General features: G+C 43.4%; 1 protein-coding gene across 1 annotated transcript in view; it reads left to right on the top strand.

Moving 5' to 3' along the window:
- Nucleotides 1-21,316, top strand: part of LOC100380858 (E3 ubiquitin-protein ligase MYCBP2) — a 356,005-nt gene that overhangs the window by 59,911 nt on the left and 274,778 nt on the right. Inside the window, 4 exon segments of the mRNA XM_045707688.1 lie at nucleotides 2,255-2,497; nucleotides 3,191-3,262; nucleotides 3,678-3,777; nucleotides 4,393-4,466. Coding sequence (XP_045563644.1) covers nucleotides 2,255-2,497; nucleotides 3,191-3,262; nucleotides 3,678-3,777; nucleotides 4,393-4,466 — 489 coding nt within the window.

The following is a 21,316-nucleotide window of genomic DNA, read 5'->3' as shown; positions in this document are numbered from 1 at the left end:
CTGACATGCACGTGAGGTTTCAAAATTATTGAACACACAACTGTCCTGAATAGGTTGGCACAGCAAACGTGATAGCATAAAAACTAAAGCTCTCTGTGAGAAGGTGATGGGTTTGCTTGTGTAAATGCAGGTCAGAGGATGGTGCAGTGGTATTCTTTTTAAGATTCTGCACATCAAAATATTATGGAATTCATTGATTCAATGTTTGTTATTGATGGCCAAATTGCCATTAGCACTCTTTATCTCTTGAAAAATGTTTACTATTACCAATAATAATTTTAAAACTAATGTTCATTTAAATCATGAATAATGAAGTGTATATGGTTAAGCATGTTTTTAATTTGCAAGAGAAGCGCTAACCCCTGGTGGAAAGACGCTGTATGCCACACAATGAGTTGCATAATGCGTGCCGTACGTTACGTTGGTACACGTCACAATGTAGGTACGTTTTTTCATATTTTCTCGAATACTATTGGTCCATTACCATGTCAATCAACGCTTGAATAGAAACATAGCTTACACCCCTGATTTTAATGCCAACACAGTCGCTACAGCCTCGTTTAAATGCAGCGGATACGCAAAATGTGTACGGAATACCGTTGGGTAGCAATAATATCTGAAAATGTAGCTAGACTCTTACCAGTATACATGGATGAATGCTTCTCCCTCTGTCATCGATGTCATGGTTGCCCTTAGTTTGAAGATGTAATCCAGAGACAAGTGTTTTATACAACAGCCTTCTTTCTGTTCTCTTTTTGGACTAGCTTTGCGTTTGGCAATCTCTGCTTCCACCGGGCATTCCACTGATTTACAAACTCAGTCAACTTCCTCAACAACTTCCTCAACAACGACACTGTTTCTTCCACACCATTGTCACCAGAAGACTCTACAATATCTGGTTCAATGAAAATGTAATGCCAAAGCAGTTGGGCACTGATGTTATGCGATTAGCCTGGCTCGCAGTTGGCGTTAAATTCATCCCAAAGGTGTTCGATGGGATTGAGGTCAGGGCTCTGTTCAGGCCAGTAAAGTTATTCCACACAGATCTCGACAAACCACTTCTGAATGGACCTTGCTTTGTGCACAGGGGCGTTTTCATGCTGAAACAGGAAAGGGCCTTCCCCAAACTGTTGCCACAAAGTTGGAAAAACAGCCCAGACCATTGTTCCTACTCCACCAAACTTTACAGTGGGCACTTATACATTGGGGCAGGTAGTGTTCTCCTGGCATCCGCCAAACTCAGATTCGTCCATCAGACTGCCTGATGGTGAAGCGTGATTCATCACACGTGTTTCAGCTGCTCCGGAGTCCAATGGAGGTGAGCTTTACACCACTCCAGCCGACGCTTGGCATTGCGCATGGTGATCTTAGGCTTGTGTGCGGCTGCTCGGCCATGGAAACCTATTTCATGAAGCTCCCAACTAACAGTTATTGTGCTGATGTTGCTTCTACGGGCAGTTTGGAACTCAGTAGTGAGTGTTGAAACCGAGGACAGACAATTTTTACGCGCCACACGCTTCAGCACTCGGTGGTCCCATTCTGTGAGCTTGTGTGGCCTACCACTTCGCGGCTGAGCCGTTGTTGCTCCTAGACGTTTCCACTTCACAATAACAGCACTTACAGTTGACAGGGGCAGCTCTAGCAGGGCAGAAATTTGACGAACTGACTTGTTGGAAGGGTGACATCGTATAACTGTGCCACATTGAAAGTCACTGAGCTCTTTAGTAAGGCCATTCTACTGCCAATGTTTGACTATTAAGATTATATGACTGTGTTTTTGATATTATACACCTGTCAGCAACAGGTGTGGCTGAAATAGCCAAATCCACTAGTTTGAAGGTGTGTCCATACTTTAGTGTATATATAGTGTAGGTTCAGATTTCTTTTGGCTTAAATTAAGCAGAATTTGTCTACATTTTTACGTGCACTAATATAATGTGGGGCTAATTCACCTGAAGAAGAGGAAAATGAAAACACATTAGCTAGATTGCTAACTCTAAATATAATACAATTGTAATTTTAAATGTTATAAAATCAGAATGCGTTTTTCTCAAGTAAAAGGGTTGCAAAATGCGACTATGTTTTCGGCACTCTGGAGCCCTGATATCAAACCAGACCTTTCTACCAAACACTCCACAGTCAAAAAAAAAGCCAAAACAGTCCACTTCATAGTCTCCCATTTCTATTACAGTTCATTTCCTTTAATTCTTCTTTCTTAATCTTAATTCTTCCCTCCCCTTCCTCTTCGTCCCAGGTGCCGACCATTCTGAACGCGCTACAGAGGAGCGTGCAGGCTGTGCTGGTGGGCAAGATCCAGATCCAGGACTGGTTCGGCAACGGCATCAAGCGGGTGGCGCTGATGAACAAGTGGGTGTTGAAGGAGGTGACGATTGACGAGGATGAGCGCTGCCTGCTGCAGACCGATGGCTCCTTCCTCTACCTGCTCTGCAAGGACGGCCTCTACAAAGTGGGCTCCGGCTACAGCGGCACTGTCAGGGTACGTGGGGTGGGGTGTAGGAATTTGGGTTGATGTGTGTGTACGTGAGAGAGAGCGTATATGCTACCTGCTCTGCAAGGACGGCCTCTACAAAGTGGGCTCCAGCAACAGAAGTGACACATCATTGCTCACTGCAGGCATAGTCCTCATAGTTTCTTTGCCATTTTAAATAGAAAGGTTTTTAAAGCATTTTTGTAACGCTATGGTCTTCTACAGCAACAATGGTTTTATGACTCTGTACCGCTCCTTTTAAAGATCATATGCTTGTTGAACTGAAAAGTAGATTACAGCACATACTAAATAAGACTTCATCATACCTAAATTCTTACAAAGCATTGTGTTTTCCTTCCATTGACTTTTGATCACATAGCCATAGGTTGAGTCAGAACTTAAACATTTCAAACACATTTCTCATAGGCAAATGTTTCAGTTACTGCCCCAGTTGGTTGATAAGAGGAGACTCTCCATAATAGCACTCTGCTGTACTAAAGTAGTAGATGAAATCAAATATTTGACACCAACTTCCCCCAGATTCCATAATTATTCTCTCATTTCTGAGGTTGATTGTTGATGCCACGTAGTGCTGACACAGTGGACCATACATCATTGAGGGAATATATTTGTGTCTAACGTTTGGCTGTGCGTTTGTGGTTGCATTCTAAAATTTGACCAATGTGTGTGTTTGTATTCCAGGGCCATGTGTATAATTCCACATCACGCATCAGGAATCGGAAGGAGAAGAGATCGTGGTTGGGTTTCGCTCAGGTAACTTAACCTCAGATTCTGTTTTCATAATGTATTAAAATTAAAACCAAAAGTAAGACTATAGGCAACCTGGAATTCTATTTCATTGTGAGTTATGGTCTTGTACCATGCCGTTTGCTCACTGCATTGATTTCGATCACCCCCCATTTGACCCAATAAACATAGTTGCTGATCTGTATGCAGTAAATGCTTGGGTCGATAATGATTCTGCTCCTACTGAAGATATTTAGGGGATTAGAAAGGAATAGACATCTACCCCCAAAAGAAAGTTTGATGAAGCACTGTTTGTATTCCTTTGTACAACACATTCAAACTCTGAGGGCTTGGTCTGGGTTGCTTTTGGGACAAATTGTGACAATTGCAGTCCTAAAAGTAGTGTATAAATAATAAAAAAAGATTGATTGTGTGCGTGCAGGGCTGCCTGTTGTACCGGGATATGAGTAACAACCACAGTACGTCGGCCATCAAGATCAACCCAGAGACTCTTGAGCATGAGGGAACCATCACCATGCCAGGTACATGACAACACACAGTAACACCTCCTTGTCCCCCATATTGTGTGTTATAATAAACAACGCAAGGATTTCTTTCATGCACCTGGTTTGTAAGCGTGCGCCTGTGTGCGTGCGTATTTTTTATTTTTGTAGTCATCAGGTTACTTACTATTGTCTTGAACCAGTGAACGAGGCATCTTTGAAAATAGATTTTATCTTGAGATTAACTTGGAAACATTTAATCATAATATTTAAGGCTCATAAAAAAATTACTAGGCTCATATAACCTGCTCACCCAGTGATTGACAATATACCCTTTAGTCATTTATTATATCATTAATATATGCTAAAATAAGGCTTGTACCTACAATATTTCAATATTCCTGATTGAACAAAATAGACAAATAGCCACAGGACAAGGATGGCTACATAGCTTTATCAATTCAATGTGCAGACAACACTTAAACACTGTCTGTTTTTACAGTATGCAAATTTAAGAGAAAATAATATGGTTATATTAACGGAAACTGCACAACGTTTCGGCTGAATTCCTTTGTCAAGAGCATGACAAATGAATCTCCTTATTCTTTGTATATTATAAATGCACTCATCTTGCTCACTCTCTCCTCTCCATAGGCCTACAGGCAGACGGCCAGAACATAGTCTTCACTGACGGAGAGTACATCAACCAGATTGCTGCCTGCAAAGATGTGAGTCTCCTCATTCTCTCATATACACACACACCTACCTACCTACTCCAGGGGCGCTAAAGTTTTCTAGCATTCTTTTTCTTCTTCTTGAGAGAGAGGAGTGGATAGGGCCAATACGTACCAACAACTCCCACTCCTTAAATGGTTACAAACCCAGTCTGAAGTCCTGTCTGAGATTTCTATTATACTATAATGTAGAGAGCTGCTGGCCCCGACAGAGATCATAACGGCATGGTCAGCATTTTTCATGCTGTGGGCGGTCAGACTACTTCAGGATGAAAATATTTGGTAACACTTTACTTGAAACCCAGCGTCATAACACATTATGACACGGTCATAACCATGTCATAACAGCTGACAACTTGTCATAACCATGTCATAACAGCTGACAACTTGTCATAACAGCTGACAACTTGTCATACCTGTCATGTGGTCATGGCACATATATTTAGACCTTTTGACATATATTGCGTTATTTTATGGCTAGTTTTGACACCAACATAAGTGTCAAAACCAACCACACAAGGCAAAACATTCCATTACACCATAGCCTACTTGTCAACAGTAGGTTTATGTTATAACATTTTCTGAAATTGACCATAATAAAATATCATTGTAGTTATTCACATATTGATGTCAGACCCCAATGCTTTGTTGCTGATGACTGTGATGACTGCAGGAGCAGATAATGGCGCAGGAGGGGATGGCTGCCGTTTTACGGGCTCCTAACCCACCTCGCTATTTTAGTAGTTTTTCGTGTTTGTAACTTATTTTGTACATAATATTGCTGCTACTGTCTCTTATGACCGAAAAGAGATTCTGGATATCAGAACAGCAATTACTCACCTTGAACTGGACAAAGATTCTCTTTAATGAGTCCGATGTGAAGGATATACTGCTTCCCGGAGACCAGGCCCAATCCCTGTGAAGAAAAGACGGAAATACAGGGGGGCGGAGATCAGGGTGCCTTGTGAGAATTCGTCGCTTCTAACATCCGTTCTATTGGGCAACGTGCAATCATTGGAAATTAAACTGAACATCCGTTTGAGATTGTGCTACCAACGGGACATTAAAAACGGTAATATCTTATGTTTCACGAGTCGTGGCTGAACGAGGACACGAATAATATAGACCTGGCTGGGTTTTCCGTGCATCGGCAGGACGGAACAGGTACGTCTGGTAAGACAATGGGTGGGGGTGTGTGTCTATTTGTCAATAACAGCTGGTGTGCGATGTCTTAATATTAAATCATTCTTAAGGTATTGCTTAGAGTACCTCATAAGCTGTAGACCACACTATCTACCAAGAGTTTTCATCAATATTATTCGTGGCCGTCTATTTACGGCCATAAACCGATACTGGCACTAAGACCTCCCTCAGCGAGCTGCCCATAAACAAACAGGAAAATGTTCATCCAGAAGCGGCACTCCTTGTGGCCGTTGTTAGGTTCTAAATTACAGGGTAAAAACTGACGGACAACTATGAAAGCTCAAACCAAGTTTATTCACCCAAAGGGTCAGACAGCTGAACAGACAGACATGTTTCCACCAGCACAAGTGTATATATACCCCAATTTTGGTGCAGGCACCTCCTTCCCTCTAAACATTACGTCTTTATTGCTAGGTAGGAAGTTAAGGCATACGGGCAATAAACTGTTCCTTCTCCTTTAATGTGACCTGCCCTCGGGCCCCCACTCCTCATCTCTTCACCCTATCAGTGACTGCAACCATGCGATTGCTTTTCTTTTACTCAGTATATTCCAAGCTTAATTGCCTCCCCCATATGCATTTCTCCCACAGATAACCATTAACTTCTGGTGTGGAAACCAGACTACAGCACTCCATTTCCATAGGATACCTGATGATTTAAAAATATTTCAAGTTTAGGAGTCAGAACCCATCACCGGGGACATTAATACAGGAAAACTTAACACCGTTTTACCTAATTTCTACCAGGATTTCACGTGCAACCAGAGGAAAAAAAAACACACACACAGAAGCATACAAAGCTCTCCCTTGCCCTCCATTTTGCAAATCTGACCATAATTCTACCCTCTTGATTCCTGTTTTCAAGCAAAAACTAAAGCAGGAAGTACCAGTGACTCACTCAATACGGAAGTGGTCAGATGATGCTGATGCTACGCTACAGGACTTTTTTGCTAGCACAGACTGGAATATATTCCGGGATTTATCCAGTGGCATTGAGGAGTGTACCACTTCAGTCACCGGTTTCATCAATAAGTGCATCGATGAAGTCATCCCTACATTGACGGGGCGTACATATCCCAACCAGAAGCCATGGATTACAGGCAACATCCGCACCAAGCTAAAGGCTAGAGCTTCCGCTTTTAAGGAGCGGGATACTAATCCGGACGCTTATAAGAAATCCAGCCTATGCCCTCAGACAAACCATCAAACAGGCAAAGCGTCAATACAGAACTAAGATTGAATCCTACTACACCGGCTCTGTTGCTCGTCGTATGTGGCAGGGCTTGCAAACTATTACGGACTACAAAGGGAAACCCAGCTGCAAGCTGCCCAGTGACATGAGCCTACCAGACGAGCTAAATGCCCTTTTATGCTTGCTTCGAGGCAAGCAACACTGAAGCATGCATAAGAACACCAGTTGTTTCAGATGGCTGTGTGATCACTCTCTCTGTAGCCGATGTAAGCAAGACCTTTCTTCAGGTCAACATTCACAAGGCTGCGGGGCCAGACGGATTACCAGGACGTCTACGCTGAGCATGCGCGGACCGACTGGCAAGTGCCTTATCTAACATTTTCAACCTTTCCCTGACAGAATCTGTAATACCTACATGTTTCAAGCAGGCCACCATAGTCCCTGTGGCCAAGAACACAAAGGTAACCTGCCTAAATGATTACCGCCCTGTAGCACTCACATCGGTAGCCATGAAGTGCTTTGAAAGGCTGGTAATGACACACAACAACACCATCATCCCACTCCAATTCGCATACCGACACCAACAGATCCACAGATGACGCAATCGCAATTGCTCACCACACTGCCCTTTCCCACCTGGACAAAAGGAACACCTATGTGAGAATGCTGTTCATTGATTACAGCTCAACGTTCAACACCATAGTACCCACAACACTCATCACTACGCAAGGACCCTGTGACTAAACACCTCCACCTGCAATTGGATCCTAGACTTCCTGACGGGCCGGACCCAGGTGGTAAGGGTAGGCAACTACACATCTGCCACGCAGATCCTTAACCTGTTGGGGCTAGGGGGCAGTATTTTCACGGCTGGATAAAAAAAATGTACCCGATTTAATCTGGTTACTAATCCTACCCAGTAACTAGAATATGCATATACTTATTATATATGGATAGAAAACACCCTAAAGTTTCTAAAACTGTTTGAATGGTGTCTGTGAGTATAACAGAACTCATTTGGCAGGCAAAACCCTGAGACATTTTCTGACAGGAAGTGGATACCTGATGTGTTGAATTACCTTTGAGCCTATGCCATTGAAACACACAGGGGCTGATTAATGTTTTGGCACTTCCTATTGCTTCCACTAGATGTCACCAGCCTTTACAAAGTGTTTTGAGTCTTCTACTATGGAATCTGACCGAACAAGAGCCTTGGAACGGTGATGGCCGATTAGACCCTGGCGCGCGAGGTCATGTTGGGTACCCTCGTTCCAATACGTTTTAAAAGAGAATGCATTCGTCCACCTTGAATATTATTCATGTTCTGGTTAAAAAAGGCACTAATGATTTATGCTATACAACGTTTGAACGAACGTAAATATATTTTTTCCCCTCGTTCATGAAGTGAAGTCCGGCGGGCTTAGATCATGTGCTAACAAGACGGAGCTTTTTGGACATAAATGATGAGCTTTTTTGAACAAAACTACATTCGTTATGGACCTGGGATTCCTGGAAGTGACATCTGATGAAGAGAATCAAAGGTAATGGATTATTTACATAGTATTTTTGATTTTAGATCTCTCCAACATGGCCGTTTGTCTGTATCGCAAAGCATATTTTTCTGGGCGCAGTGCTCAGATTATTGCAAAGTGTGATTTCCCAGTAAGGTTATTTTTAAATCTGGCAAGTCGATTGCGTTCAAGAGATGTAAATCTATAATTCTTTAAATGACAATATAATATTTTACCAATGTTTTCTAATTTTAATTATTTAATTTGTGGTGCTGACTTGACTGCCGGTTATTGAAGGGAAACGATTTCCTGAACATCAACGCCATAGTAAAACGCTGTTTTTGGATATAAATATGAACTTGATAGAACTAAAAATGCATGCATTGTCTAACATAATGTCCTAGGAGTGTCATCTGATGGAGATTGTCAAAGGTTAGTGCATCATTTTAGCTGGTTTTATGGTTTTGGTGACGCCTGTCTTTGAATTGACAAAACATTACACACAGCTATTGTCAATGTACTCTCCTAACATAATCTAACTTTATGCTTTCGCCGTAAAACCTTTTTGAAATCGGACAACGTGGTTAGATTAAGGAGATGTTTATCTTTCAAATGGTGTAAGATAGTTGTATGTTTGAAAAATTTGAATTTTGACATTTATTTGGTTTCAAATTTGCCGCTCTTGAAATGCACCTGCTGTTGATAGGGTGCACCACGGGTGGCACACTAGCGTCCCACATAGCCCCAAGAGGTTAAGTTTAATGACGACACAATAGTGTAGTAGGCCTTATCACTGACAACGTTGAGACAGCCTACACGGTGGGGGTCAGAGACCTGGCAGTGTGATGCCAGGACAACCTCCTCTCTCAATGTGAGCAAGACAAAGGAGCTGATCGTGGACTACAGGAAAAGGAGTGCCGAACAGGCCCCCATTAACATCGATGGGGCTGTAGTGGAGCTGGTTTAAAGTTCCTTGGTGTCCACATCACCAACAAACTATCATGGTCCAAACACACCAAGTCAGCTGTGAAGAGGACACAACACCTTTTCCCCCTCAGGAGACTGAAAAGATTTGGCATGGGTCCTCAGATCTTCAAAGTTTTACAGCTGCACCATCGAGTGCATCCTCACCGGTTGCATCACTGCCTGGTATGGCAACTGCTTGACATCCGACTGTAAGGCGCTACAGAGGGTATTGCGTGCGGCCCAGTACATCACCTGGGCCACGCTTCCTGTCATCCAGTTCCTATATACTAGGCGGTGTCAGAGGAAGGCCCAAAAAATGGTCAGACTCCAGTCACCCAAGTCATAGACTGTTCTCTCTGCTACCACACAGCAAGCGGTACCGAAGCACCAAGTCTAGGTCCAATCGGCTCCTTAACGGCTTCTACCCCCAAGCAATAGACCCGCTGAACAAGTAATCAATTGGCCACCCAGACTATTTACATGTTTTTACACTGCTGCTACGTGCTGTTTATTACCTATGCATAGTTACTTTACCCCTACCTACATGTTTAAATTACCTCAACTAACCTGTACCACCACACATTGACTCAGTACCGGTACCCCCGTATATAGCCTCGTTACTTTAGTTCGTTTAGTACATATTGTCTTACCTCCTATTTCTTGAACTGCATTGTTGGATAAGGGTTTGTAAGTAAGCATTTCATGGTGTTGTCTTCACCTGTTGTATTCGGCGCATGTGACAAATTATATATTATTTTTCAGGAGCAGGACAAGGCACCTTTTTGACTGATGACTGACATAGGCCGATCATGTATATGCCCTTATCTGGCTTATATGATTATGATGGTCATAATGCTTCTTGACAGTGTCATAAAGTGCGTTTTCTTAGTCCAATTAAAATGACACAGGATGGATTAATGCTACATGACAATGCCACAAAGTGTGTGTTCTGCAAGTTATTTAAAATATGATGGAAAAAACATGACTAAAGATTTCATTACAACAACAAAGGACTTAAGAAACAAACGCTCAAAGGAAAGGAAACATTTGAATAAATGTTGGTTTTTGACACTTGTGTAGGCACACAGATTCAGAGCCTTTGAGTTGAAAGTCTGCTGCTTCAGCATCTCAAATCAAATGCATAGGCAATGGAAGGCAGGCTTCATCTGCATACGTAACACATCGCTTTGCAATGAGCTGGAGGCAGCTATGCATTTTGAAAACATGCTTAATTGTTCGAAAACTGATTGTTTTGACGCATGTTATGAGGATCGTCTTACCAAAGTAGCCTAGCCAAAATCAGACCATATTCATGGAGGCAATTATTTTATATCAACTTTCTTTCATTGTTCAGCAGCCAAAGGCACAAAAATATAAATGCAACAATTTACAGTTCAAATAATGGGAACAGAAAACCATTTGCATTTCTAGTTATAGACTATTGTTAGCTTGCTAGCTTTAATGTAACCTAGTTGGTTAGCTTTAGCTACCTGCAGATTCATACTACAGCTATGACAATTAGTTTATATTGGTGGTAGTAGAATGAGTTGGGATTATGCTGGTTCATTGTTTAGCTAGCTACATGTCCAAACAAAATAATCTACTTCACCAGATGATTACATGACCCATCAAGTTAGACAGGTGTTTCTTGGGGTGATTACGGCCATCTATTGTATTTCATGAACGTGTACATGTCTAGACAATAGTGACCCATTCACTTAGCTAGATGTGGCTGGGGGTGGTTATAACATTTCTTTCACATGATCCATAAAAGTATGTCTGGGTAAGCATCTAATCATTTAAAATATTTTTATATGGACACTTTCTGTTTTTGATATTGCTACTATGCAAATATGCAAGAAACCATTTCACTGTACCCGTTTACACCTTATGTATCCTGTGCATGTGACAAATACACTTAATAGATTTTACGAGGGACGGTAATGTGAAGAACAACATGACCTGCACCAAATGTAGGTTAGGATATAGGCCAAGGACTATATAAAGTGTATTTTTACCTGGAGTTTTTCCTTATTGTAGGCTACTACTTTTACTGCTTTTAGTCTTGAAGTCTTTGGGCGTTTACTACACACTCTGTTTAGCACATTGCCTCACATGTGAATCCTTAAAGAGATGGGTTGAGCTAGGGTGTAAACGATGCTGAATGGGTATAGATAAAGAAAAGCTTTCTAGTAGGTGTGCCAAAACATTCATGGGCCATGTTCCCAAAAGTGGACTTACAAGTTGATCAACTTTCAAAGCAGAACTGCCTTCCCATTGTTCCTCAAGGGCAGTGTATGATATACCATTTTCTCTGAGTCTCTACTTTTATACAATTTAAAAAACACCATTTCATATCTTGCTACATAGGACTGAATCCAGGTGGTGGGTCACATATAGTGGCTATATCCAGGAAAGCCAAAGTTCCAAAAGCTGGGCCTAAAATAGTGTATGAGATCATACAAAATATTTAGCTGTGACTCTTATATGGATGATGTTAAAACAATTTGTTTTTGTGATTAATAAGGGGTATCTAGACTCTGCCCTTTATGAATTTATGAAATTGCTTCTTCCAATTATTGATAAACATGCACCTGTTAAGAAACTGACTTAGAACTGTTAAGGCTCCATGGATTGATGAGGAATTGAAAAACTGTATGGCTGAAAGAGATGGGGCAAAAGGAGTGGCTAAGTCTGGCTGCACATCTGACTGGCGCACTTACTACAAATTGAAAAATGTGACTAATCAACAAAAAGATGAAACTGTATTATGAAGTCAAGATCAATGATATAAAGACTAGATTACTTACCGTAAATTCCGGACTATAAGCCGTAACTTTTTTCCCAGGCTTTGAACCTCGCGGCTTAAACAATGACGCAGCTAATATATGGATTTTTCCCGCTTTCATTTATTTTTATTTTTTTTTAAACACATTCTGTGACGTGCTCAGTTTTTTGGCGGCATGAAGCTTTCATTAGAGCAATGAAATTGCCGAACGGGTTAAGGTCAAACAACTTTTTTGTTTACTGTTTAGATTAAATTGAGCGCTCTCAAACTTCCCATCATTCTGATTACGGTAGTCATTTTGTCACCCTCATCATGGCAAAGACACAGAGAAATGCATATGATGCAGCTTTCAAGTTGAAGGCGATTGATCTGGCTGTTGGTAAAGGAAATAGAGCTGCTGCACGGGAGCTTGGTCTTAATGAGTCGATGATAAGATGTTGGAAACAGCAGCGTGAGGAATTGACTCAGTGCAAAAAGACAGTTTTAATTTAAAATGTTTTGTTACAAGCCGTGTTTCGTTAAAGGCTATTTATTTTTGTTACAAGCCGTGTTTCGTTAAAGCCTATTTTTTTTGTTACAAGCCGTGTTTCGTTAAAGCCTGTGTAAAGTTCATTTGTTTCAATGTACCGGTAGGCACCTGCGGCTTATAGACATGTGCGGCTTATTTATGTTCAAAATAATATATATTTTTTAAATTCAGTGGGTGTGGCTTATATTCAGGTGCGCTTAATAGTCCGGAAATTACGGTAATGAAATTATGGGCATCAAATCAGATGACTTATTCATCACAATACCATTTGATGTTGCCAGTTATTTTAATAATTACTTAATTGGCTAATTTAGACAGGAAATGCCATCAACAAACCGAGCCTTTGTTTATGCATTAAAAAACAAATAATGAAAAAAAAGCATTGTAAATTAGAATTTTGACAAAAGATGGAAAGCTAGTGAGGATGGTAGCTGACTCTATAGCCACTTCTATCTGTCATATCTTTGAGTCTACAGGAAGGTGTTTTTGGCTACCCTCCAGGCCTGAGGACAGTCATTCCGCTACACAAGTGGTAAAGCGGCCTTGACTGGTTCTAACAGCAGACCTATCAGCTTGTTGCCTGCTTTTAGCAAACTGTTAGAAAAATACAATGCTATTTCTCTGTAAACAAATTGACAAGACTTTCAGCATGCTTATAGAAAAGGGCACTCAACATGCACTGCACTGAGACACATGCTGATGATTGGTTGAAAGAAATTGATAGAAGTTTGTGGGAGCTGTACTGTTAAATTTCAATGCAGCCTTTGATATTATTGACCATAACCTGTTGTTGAGAACTTATGTTGTATGGATTTTCAACCTTTGCCATATTGTGTATTTAGAGTTATCTAATAGAACTGAGGTTTCTTTATTGGATGCGCCTCCAATGCCAAACATGTAGGGTGTGACGTACCGCAGGGCAGCGGTCTACTCTTCAATTTTTTACCAATGACCTGCCACTGGCATTAATCAAAGCCTGTGTGTCCATATACAGTGCATTCGGAAAGTATTCAGACCCCTTGAATTTGTCCACATTTTATGTTAGTCTTATTCTAAAATGTATTTAAAAAAAATAATCATTCCCTCATCAATTTACACACAATACCCCATAATGACAAAGCAAAAATAGGTTTTTAGTACTTTTTTCAAAAGTATTCATACCCTTTACTCAGTATTTTGTTGAAGCACCTTTGGCAGCGATTACAGCCTGGAGTCTCCTTGGGTATGACGCTACAAGCTTGGCACAACTGTATTTGGGGAGTTTCTCCCTTCTCTGTAGATCCTCTCAAGCTCTGTCAGGTTGGATGGAGGAGTCGCTCTACAGCTGTTTTCAGGTCTCAGTGTGCTGTACAGAAACGCAGCCTTAAATCCTCAAACAGCAAGCAATGCAGATGAAAAAGCACGGTGGCTAGGAAAAACTCACTAGAACGGACGGAACCTAGAGAGGAACCAGGCTTTTAGGGGTGGCCAGTACTTTCTGGCTGTGCCGGGTGGAGATTATAACAGAACATGGCCAAGATGTTCAAACGTTCACAGATGACCAGCAGGGTCAGAAAATAAATCGTTGTCGAGGGTGCAACAAGACAGCACCTCGGGAGTAAATGTCAGTTGGCTTTTCATAGCCGATCATTCAGAGTTCGAGACAGCAGGTGTGGTAGAGAGAGAGTCGAAACCACAGGTCCGGGATAAGGTAGCACGTCCAGTGAACAGGTCAGGGTTCCATAGCCGCAGGCAAAACAGTTGAAACTGGAGCAGCAGCATGACCAGGTGGACTGGGGACAGCAAGGAGTCAACAGGCCAGGTAGTAGAGAGAGAGAGAGAGAATACTTAAATTCACACAGGACACCGGATACGACAGGAGAAATATAACAGACTGACCGTAGCCCCCCGGCACACAAACTATTGCAGCATAAATATTGGCGGCTGAGACGGGAGCGGTCGAGAGACACTGTGGCTCTGTCCGATGATACCCCCGGACAGGGCCAAACAGGCAGGATATAACCCCACCCACTTTGCTAAAGCACAGCCCCCACACCACTAGAGGGATATCTTCAACCACCAACCTACTACCCTGAGACAAGGCCGAGTATAGTCCTCGAAGATCTCCCCAACGGCACGAACCCGAGGAGGACGCCAACCTGAACAGGAACATCACGTCAGTGACTCAACCCACTCAAGTGACACATGGAAGAGCACCAGTAAGCCGGTGACTCAGCCCCCGTAATAGGGTTAGAGGCAGAGAATCCCATTGGAGAGAGGGGATCCGGTCAGTCAGAGACAGCAAGGGCGGTTCGTCGCTCCAGTGTCTTTCCGTTCATCTTCACACCCCTGGGCCAGACTACACTCAATCATAGGACCTACTGAAGAGATGAGTCTTCATTAAAGACTTAAAGGTTGAGACCGAGTCTGCGTCTCTCACATGGACAGGCAGACCATTCCATAAAACTGGAGCTCTATAGGAGAAAGCCCTGCCTCCAACTGTTTGCTTAGAAATTCTACTGACAGTAAGGAGGCCTGCGTCTTGTGACCGTAGCGGACGTGTACATTTACATTTACGTAATTTAGCAGACGCTCTTATCCAGAGCGACTTACAAATTGGTGCATTCACCTTATGATATCCAGTGAAACAACCACTTTACAATAGTACATCAATAGCTTTTTTTTGGGGGGGGGGTGTTAGAAGGATTACTTAATCCTATCCCAGGTATTCCTTAAAGAGGTGGGGTTTCAGGTGTCTCCGGAAGGTGGTGATTGACTCCGCTGTCCTGGCGTCGTGATGGAGCTTGTTCCATCATTGGGGTGCCAGAGCAGCGACCAGTTTTGACTGGGCTGAGCGGGAACTGTGCTTCCGCAGAGGTAGGGAAGCGAGCAGGCCAGAGGTGGATGAACGCAGTGCCCTTGTTTGGGTGTAGGGACTGATCAGAGCCTGAAGGTACGGAGGTGCCGTTCCCCTCACAGCTCCGTAGGCAAGCACCATGGTCTTGTAGCAGATGCGAGCTTCAACTGGAAGCCAGTGGAGTGTGCGGAGGAACGGGGTGACGTGAGAGAACTTGGGAAGGTTGAACACCAGACGGGCTGCGGCGTTCTGGATGAGTTGTAGGGGTTTAATGGCACAGGCAGGGAGCCCCGCCAACAGCGAGTTGCAGTAATCCAGACGGGAGATGACAAGTGCCTGGATTAGGACCTGCGCCGCTTCCTGTGTGAGGCAGGGTCGTACTCTGCGAATGTTGTAGAGCATGAACCTACAGGATCGGGTCACCGCCTTGATGTTAGCGGAGAACGACAGGGTGTTATCCAGGGTCACGCCAAGGCTCTTAGCACTCTGGGAGGAGGACACAATGGAGTTGTCAACCGTGATGGCGAGATCATGGAACGGGCAGTCCTTCCCCGGGAGGAAGAGCAGCTCCGTCTTGCCGAGGTTCAGCTTGAGGTGGTGATCCGTCATCCACACTGATATGTCTGCCAGACATGCAGAGATGCGATTCGCCACCTGGTTATCAGAAGGGGGAAAGGAGATGATTAATTGTGTGTCTGCGTAGCAATGATAGGAGAGACCATGTGAGGATATGACAGAGCCAAGTGACTTGGTGTATAGCGAGAATAGGAGAGGGCCTAGAACTGAGCCCTGGGGGACACCAGTGGTGAAAGCACGTGGTGCGGAGACGGATTCTCGCCACGCCACCTGGTAGGAGCGACCTGTCAGGTAGGACGCAATCCAAGAGTGAGCTGCGCCGGAGATGCCCAACTCGGAGAGGGTGGAGAGGAGGATCTGATGGTTCACAGTATCAAAGGCAGCAGATAGGTCTGGAAGGATGAGAGCAGAGGAGAGAGTTAGCTTTAGCAGTGCGGAGAGCCTCCGTGACACAGAGAAGAGCAGTCTCAGTTGAATGACCAGTCTTTAAACCTGACTGATTTGGATCAAGAAGGTCATTCTGAGAGATAGCAAGAGAGCTGGCCAAGGACAGCATGCTCAAGAGTTTTGGAGAGAAAAGAAAGAAGGGATACTGGTCTGTGGTTGTTGACATCGGAGGGATCGAGTGTAGGTTTTTTGAGAAGGGGTGCAACTCTCGCTCTCTTGAAGACGGAAGGGATGTAGCCAGTGGTCAAGGATGAGTTGATGAGCGAGGTGAGGTAAGGGAGAAGGTCTCCGGAAATGGTCTGGAGAAGAGAGGGGATAGGGTCAAGCGGGCAGGTTGTTGGGCGGCCGGCCGTCACAAGTCGCAAGATTTTATCTGGAGAGAGAGGGGAGAAAGAGGTCAAAGCATAGGGTAGGGCAATGTGAGCAGGACCAGCGGTGTCGTTTGACTTAACCTGTCTGGGAACCTGGGACGTTTGCGTCCCACCCTAGTCAATAGCCAGTGGAATCGCGTTGCGCGAAATACAAATACCTCATAAATTCTATAACTTCAATTTCTCAAACATATGAATATTTTACACCATTTTATAGATACACCTCTCATGAATCGAACCACGTTGTCCGATTTCAAAAAGGCTTTACAGCAAAAGCAAAACATTAGATTATGTTAGGAGAGTACCCTCCCAAAAATAATCACACTGCCATTTTCAAAGCAACTAGCATGCATCACAAATACCCAAAACACAGCTAAATGCAGCACTAACCTTTGACAATCTCCATCAGATGACACTCCTAGGACATCATGTTACACAATACATGCATTTTGTGTTCGATAAAGTTCATATTTATATATAAAAACAGCATTTTACATCGGCGCGTGACGTTCAGAAAATATTTTCCCTCAAATGCTTCCGGTGATCAGCGCTACAATTTACTAAATTACTGTTCGGATTTTTCGTTATTTAGCCCTCCGAAAAGGCTCACCAAGAAGCACACAATGTCATGACTCGTGTTTGTCCTTAATTTTATTTTAAATCAAATGACCACAGGTCATAAACCTGAAATACAACAAACAAATAATGACAATATATTATTCAGATATATTATATAATATATTATTCAAGTAATATAATAATAATGTAAATTATGAAAATCAAATAAGCCTGCAACACCATCAAAGATGTGGCGAATCTGGCTTAAAACAGCACCGACTACATCACCCAGAATGCCCTGCGCCAGAGGAGCATGCGCACAGTGACTCTGCCATCACAGGTTGCTATGGACGCTGTCACAGGACACAGAACCCATGCCACCACATGCCTCGTCCAAAGGATTTACACACGCACAAACGCAACATAATGCGGCACTCCACCATGGATCACCGAACCAAACCACCGCTATCACCACCGCCACCAGAACCCAGCAGAGTGCTCCGAACAATCAGCACAATGCAAATGGCTGATTAATAATAGCCTAATGCTATATAGCATCTTGGTCGCTGAGCGACCGCACCCAGCGAGCTACAAGTTACTCCCGGCCAACTAACACCGACACAGAGGTAAACGTTCAGTGCACAAACATATAAGTGACTTAAACATTAATGCTAGACTGAGTAGTTCGCAGTTACATACCAACGGGTTGTGTGCTCCTGATGATTGTCTGCTGTGAAGTGATTACCAGGTGCTGTAATTTAAGTCCTAGTGAAGCTGCGCATGCGCACATAACGTAACATATCTGAGCATCTAAGAAACTTAAAGAAATCACTCGTTCCCCATTTAATTCTCTTTTATCTATTTATATATATATATTTTTATTTTTAATTTTATTTTCCTGAGTGAGCTAGAAGTCTCAACACCTCCCACTTGGCCGACTGATCGAAGATCCAAGGAGGGCAGTCTCTTGAGTCTCTCAGTGAGAATTTCAAACTAAAGTCCAGTCTTTCTAGGCATTTACAAACAAACCTGTTTTAACTAAGGAGGTAGGCTCCACCACATTTCCTCCTACTGAGTGTAGGTTTGCCCTCGAAGCACTCAGTTGCCTCCCAGGGTTACCCGCTAGCTAAGCAAAGAACACAATTACTATCAACAATTACTATTTGAAAACATTGTTAAAAGTTAATATTGTCATTCAAAGAATTATAGATTAACATCTCGTGAATGCAACCGCATTGCCAGATTTAAAAATAACTTTACTGGGAAATCACACTTTGCAATAAACGAGGTGCTAGGCGATACAGGTTAGCGCCATCTTGGAACCATCTAAAATCGAATATACTATTGTAAATATTCCCTTACCTTTGATTATCTTCATCAGAAGGCTCTTCCAGGAATCCCAGGTCCACAACAAATGTAGTTTTGTTCGAAAAAGTTAATAATTTATGTCCCAATAGCTCCTTCTTGTTAGCGCGTTCCGAAGGCTACTCATAATGTACGAGGCGCGCGGGACTTGTCGTCACGAATGTGCAAAAAATATATATTTACATTCGTTCAAACATGTCAAACGTTGTATAACATAAATCTTTAGGGCCCTTTTCAATCAGAGCTTAAATAATATTCAAGGCGGACGATTGCATTGTCTTACTAAACGTTTCGGAACGAAAGGGTACCCACGGGCGACTGTGTCATAGTAGTAATGGCCCTCCCCCTATGACCAACTTTCCAGGCTTCTCGTTCGGTCAGTTTTTACCGGAGAAGACTCAAACCACTTTGTAAAGACTGTTGACATCTAGTGTTTCATAGGCAAAGTGTTGAAGGTGATTCCACAAATCAGATTTCCACTTCCTGCATGGAATCTTCTCAGGTTTTTGCCTGCCATATGAGTTCTGTTATACTCAGACACCATTCAAACAGTTTTAGAAACTTTAGAGTGTTTTCTATGCAAATCTACTAATTCTATGCATATTCTAGTTACTGGGCAGGAGTAGTAACCAGATTAAATCGGGTACGTTTTTTTTATCCGGCCGTGCAAATACTGCCCCCTATCCCCAACAGGTTATTAACAAACGAGGATCAGATGTCGTCAACCTTCTTTTCAAAATGGTTGATGAAGTCTTCCGCAGAGGGTGGGGGAGGGGGAGGAGGATTCAGGAGGGAGGAGAAGGTGGCAAAGAGCTTCCTAGGGTTAGAGGCAGATGCTTGGAATTTAGAGTGGTAGAAAGTGGCTTTAGCAGCAGAAACAGAGGAAGAAAATGTGGAGAGGAGGGAGTGAAGATGCCAGGTCCGCAGGGAGGCTAGTTTTCCTCCATTTCCGCTCGGCTGCCCGGAGCCCTTTTCTGTGAGCTCGCAATGAGTCATCAAGCCACGGAGCAGGAGGGAGGGACCGAGCCGGCCGGGAGGATAGGGGACATAGAGAGTCAAAGGATGCAGAAAGGGAGGAGAGGAGGGTTGAGGAGGGTTGAGGAGGCAGAATCAGGAGATTGGTTGGAGAAGGATTGAGCAGAGGGAAGAGATGATAGGATGGAAGAGGAGAGAGTAGCAGGAGAGAGAGCGAAGGTTGCGACAGCGCAATACCATCTGAGTAGGGGCAGAGTGAGTAGTGTTGGAGGAGAGCGAGAGGATAAAGGATACAAGGTAGTGGTCGGAGACTTGGAGTGAGATTAGTAGAAGAACAGCATCTAGTAAAGATGAGGTCAAGCGTATTGCCTGCCTTGTGAGTAGGGGGGACGGCGAGAGGGTGAGGTCAAAAGAGGAGAGGAGTGGAAAGGAGGTGGCAGAGAGAAATAAGTCAAAGGTAGACGTAGGGAGGTTAAAGTCACCCAGAATTTTGAGGGGTGAGCCATCCTCAGGAAAGGAACTTATCAACTCGTCAAGCTCATTGATGAACTCTCCAAGGGAATCTGGAGGGCGATAAATGATAAGGATGAATGGGCTAGTGACTGTGACAGCATGGAATTCAAAGGAGGAGATGGGTCAGGGGAGAAAGAGAGAATGTCCACTTGGGAGAGATGAGGATTCCAGTGCCACCACCCCGCTGACCAGATGCTCTCGGGGTGTGCGAGAACACGTGGTCAGACGAGGAGAGAGCAGTAGGAGTAGCAGTGTTTTCTGTGGTAATCCATGTTTCCTCCAGTCGAGGGACTGGAGGGTAGCATAGGCTGAGATGAACTCTGCCTTGTTGGCCGCAGACCGGCAGTTCCAGAGGCTGCCGGAGACCTGGAACTCCACGTGGGTCGTGCACGCTGGGACCACCAGGTTAGAGTGGCTGCGGCCATGCGGTGTGAAGTGTTTGTGTGGCCTGTGCAGAGAGGAGAGAACAGGGATAGACAGACACATAGTTGACAGGCTACGCTAATGCAAAGGAGATTGGAATGAAAATTAACTAAACAACTGGGGAAGCGAGAGAGAAGGGCCTCCCTCACTAACCATTCACTGACACACTCAAATATAACTTTTCCAACTTCCACTTTAGAAATTATAATTGATGTAAACTACAGTGGTTCAATGTTTCCAGGAATAGGCTCAAACTTAGTTTATTCAGCTATATAACTTGGTACAGTATTCTTCTGTGAAACCCACCCAGTGCATCGTGTCCTATGACGACGTAGCTAACTAGCATGTTAGCATCCTATAACACACGGTTAGCACCAATACTTGGTTACAACAAACTACCAATGGGTCATTCGTGTCCGTGTCTAGTTCCTTTCATAACGCAGAAGTAATTAAACGTTGGCTAGCTAACACAAAGTCAGTCCTGCTAGCTACACAAGTGGACTACACAACTGGAATGTTCAGGAAGTTAAGCTTACGTTGCAGAAATCTTATTGACAAAAAATTATACAGTACTGCTAGCTGGTAGAGTTGG

This window comes from Salmo salar, chromosome ssa25, assembly GCF_905237065.1.
Source record: "Salmo salar chromosome ssa25, Ssal_v3.1, whole genome shotgun sequence".
NCBI classification, from domain to species: domain Eukaryota; kingdom Metazoa; phylum Chordata; class Actinopteri; order Salmoniformes; family Salmonidae; genus Salmo; species Salmo salar.
The sequence above is the reverse complement of the archived record's forward strand: the minus strand, read 5'-3'. Positions and strand labels throughout refer to the sequence as shown.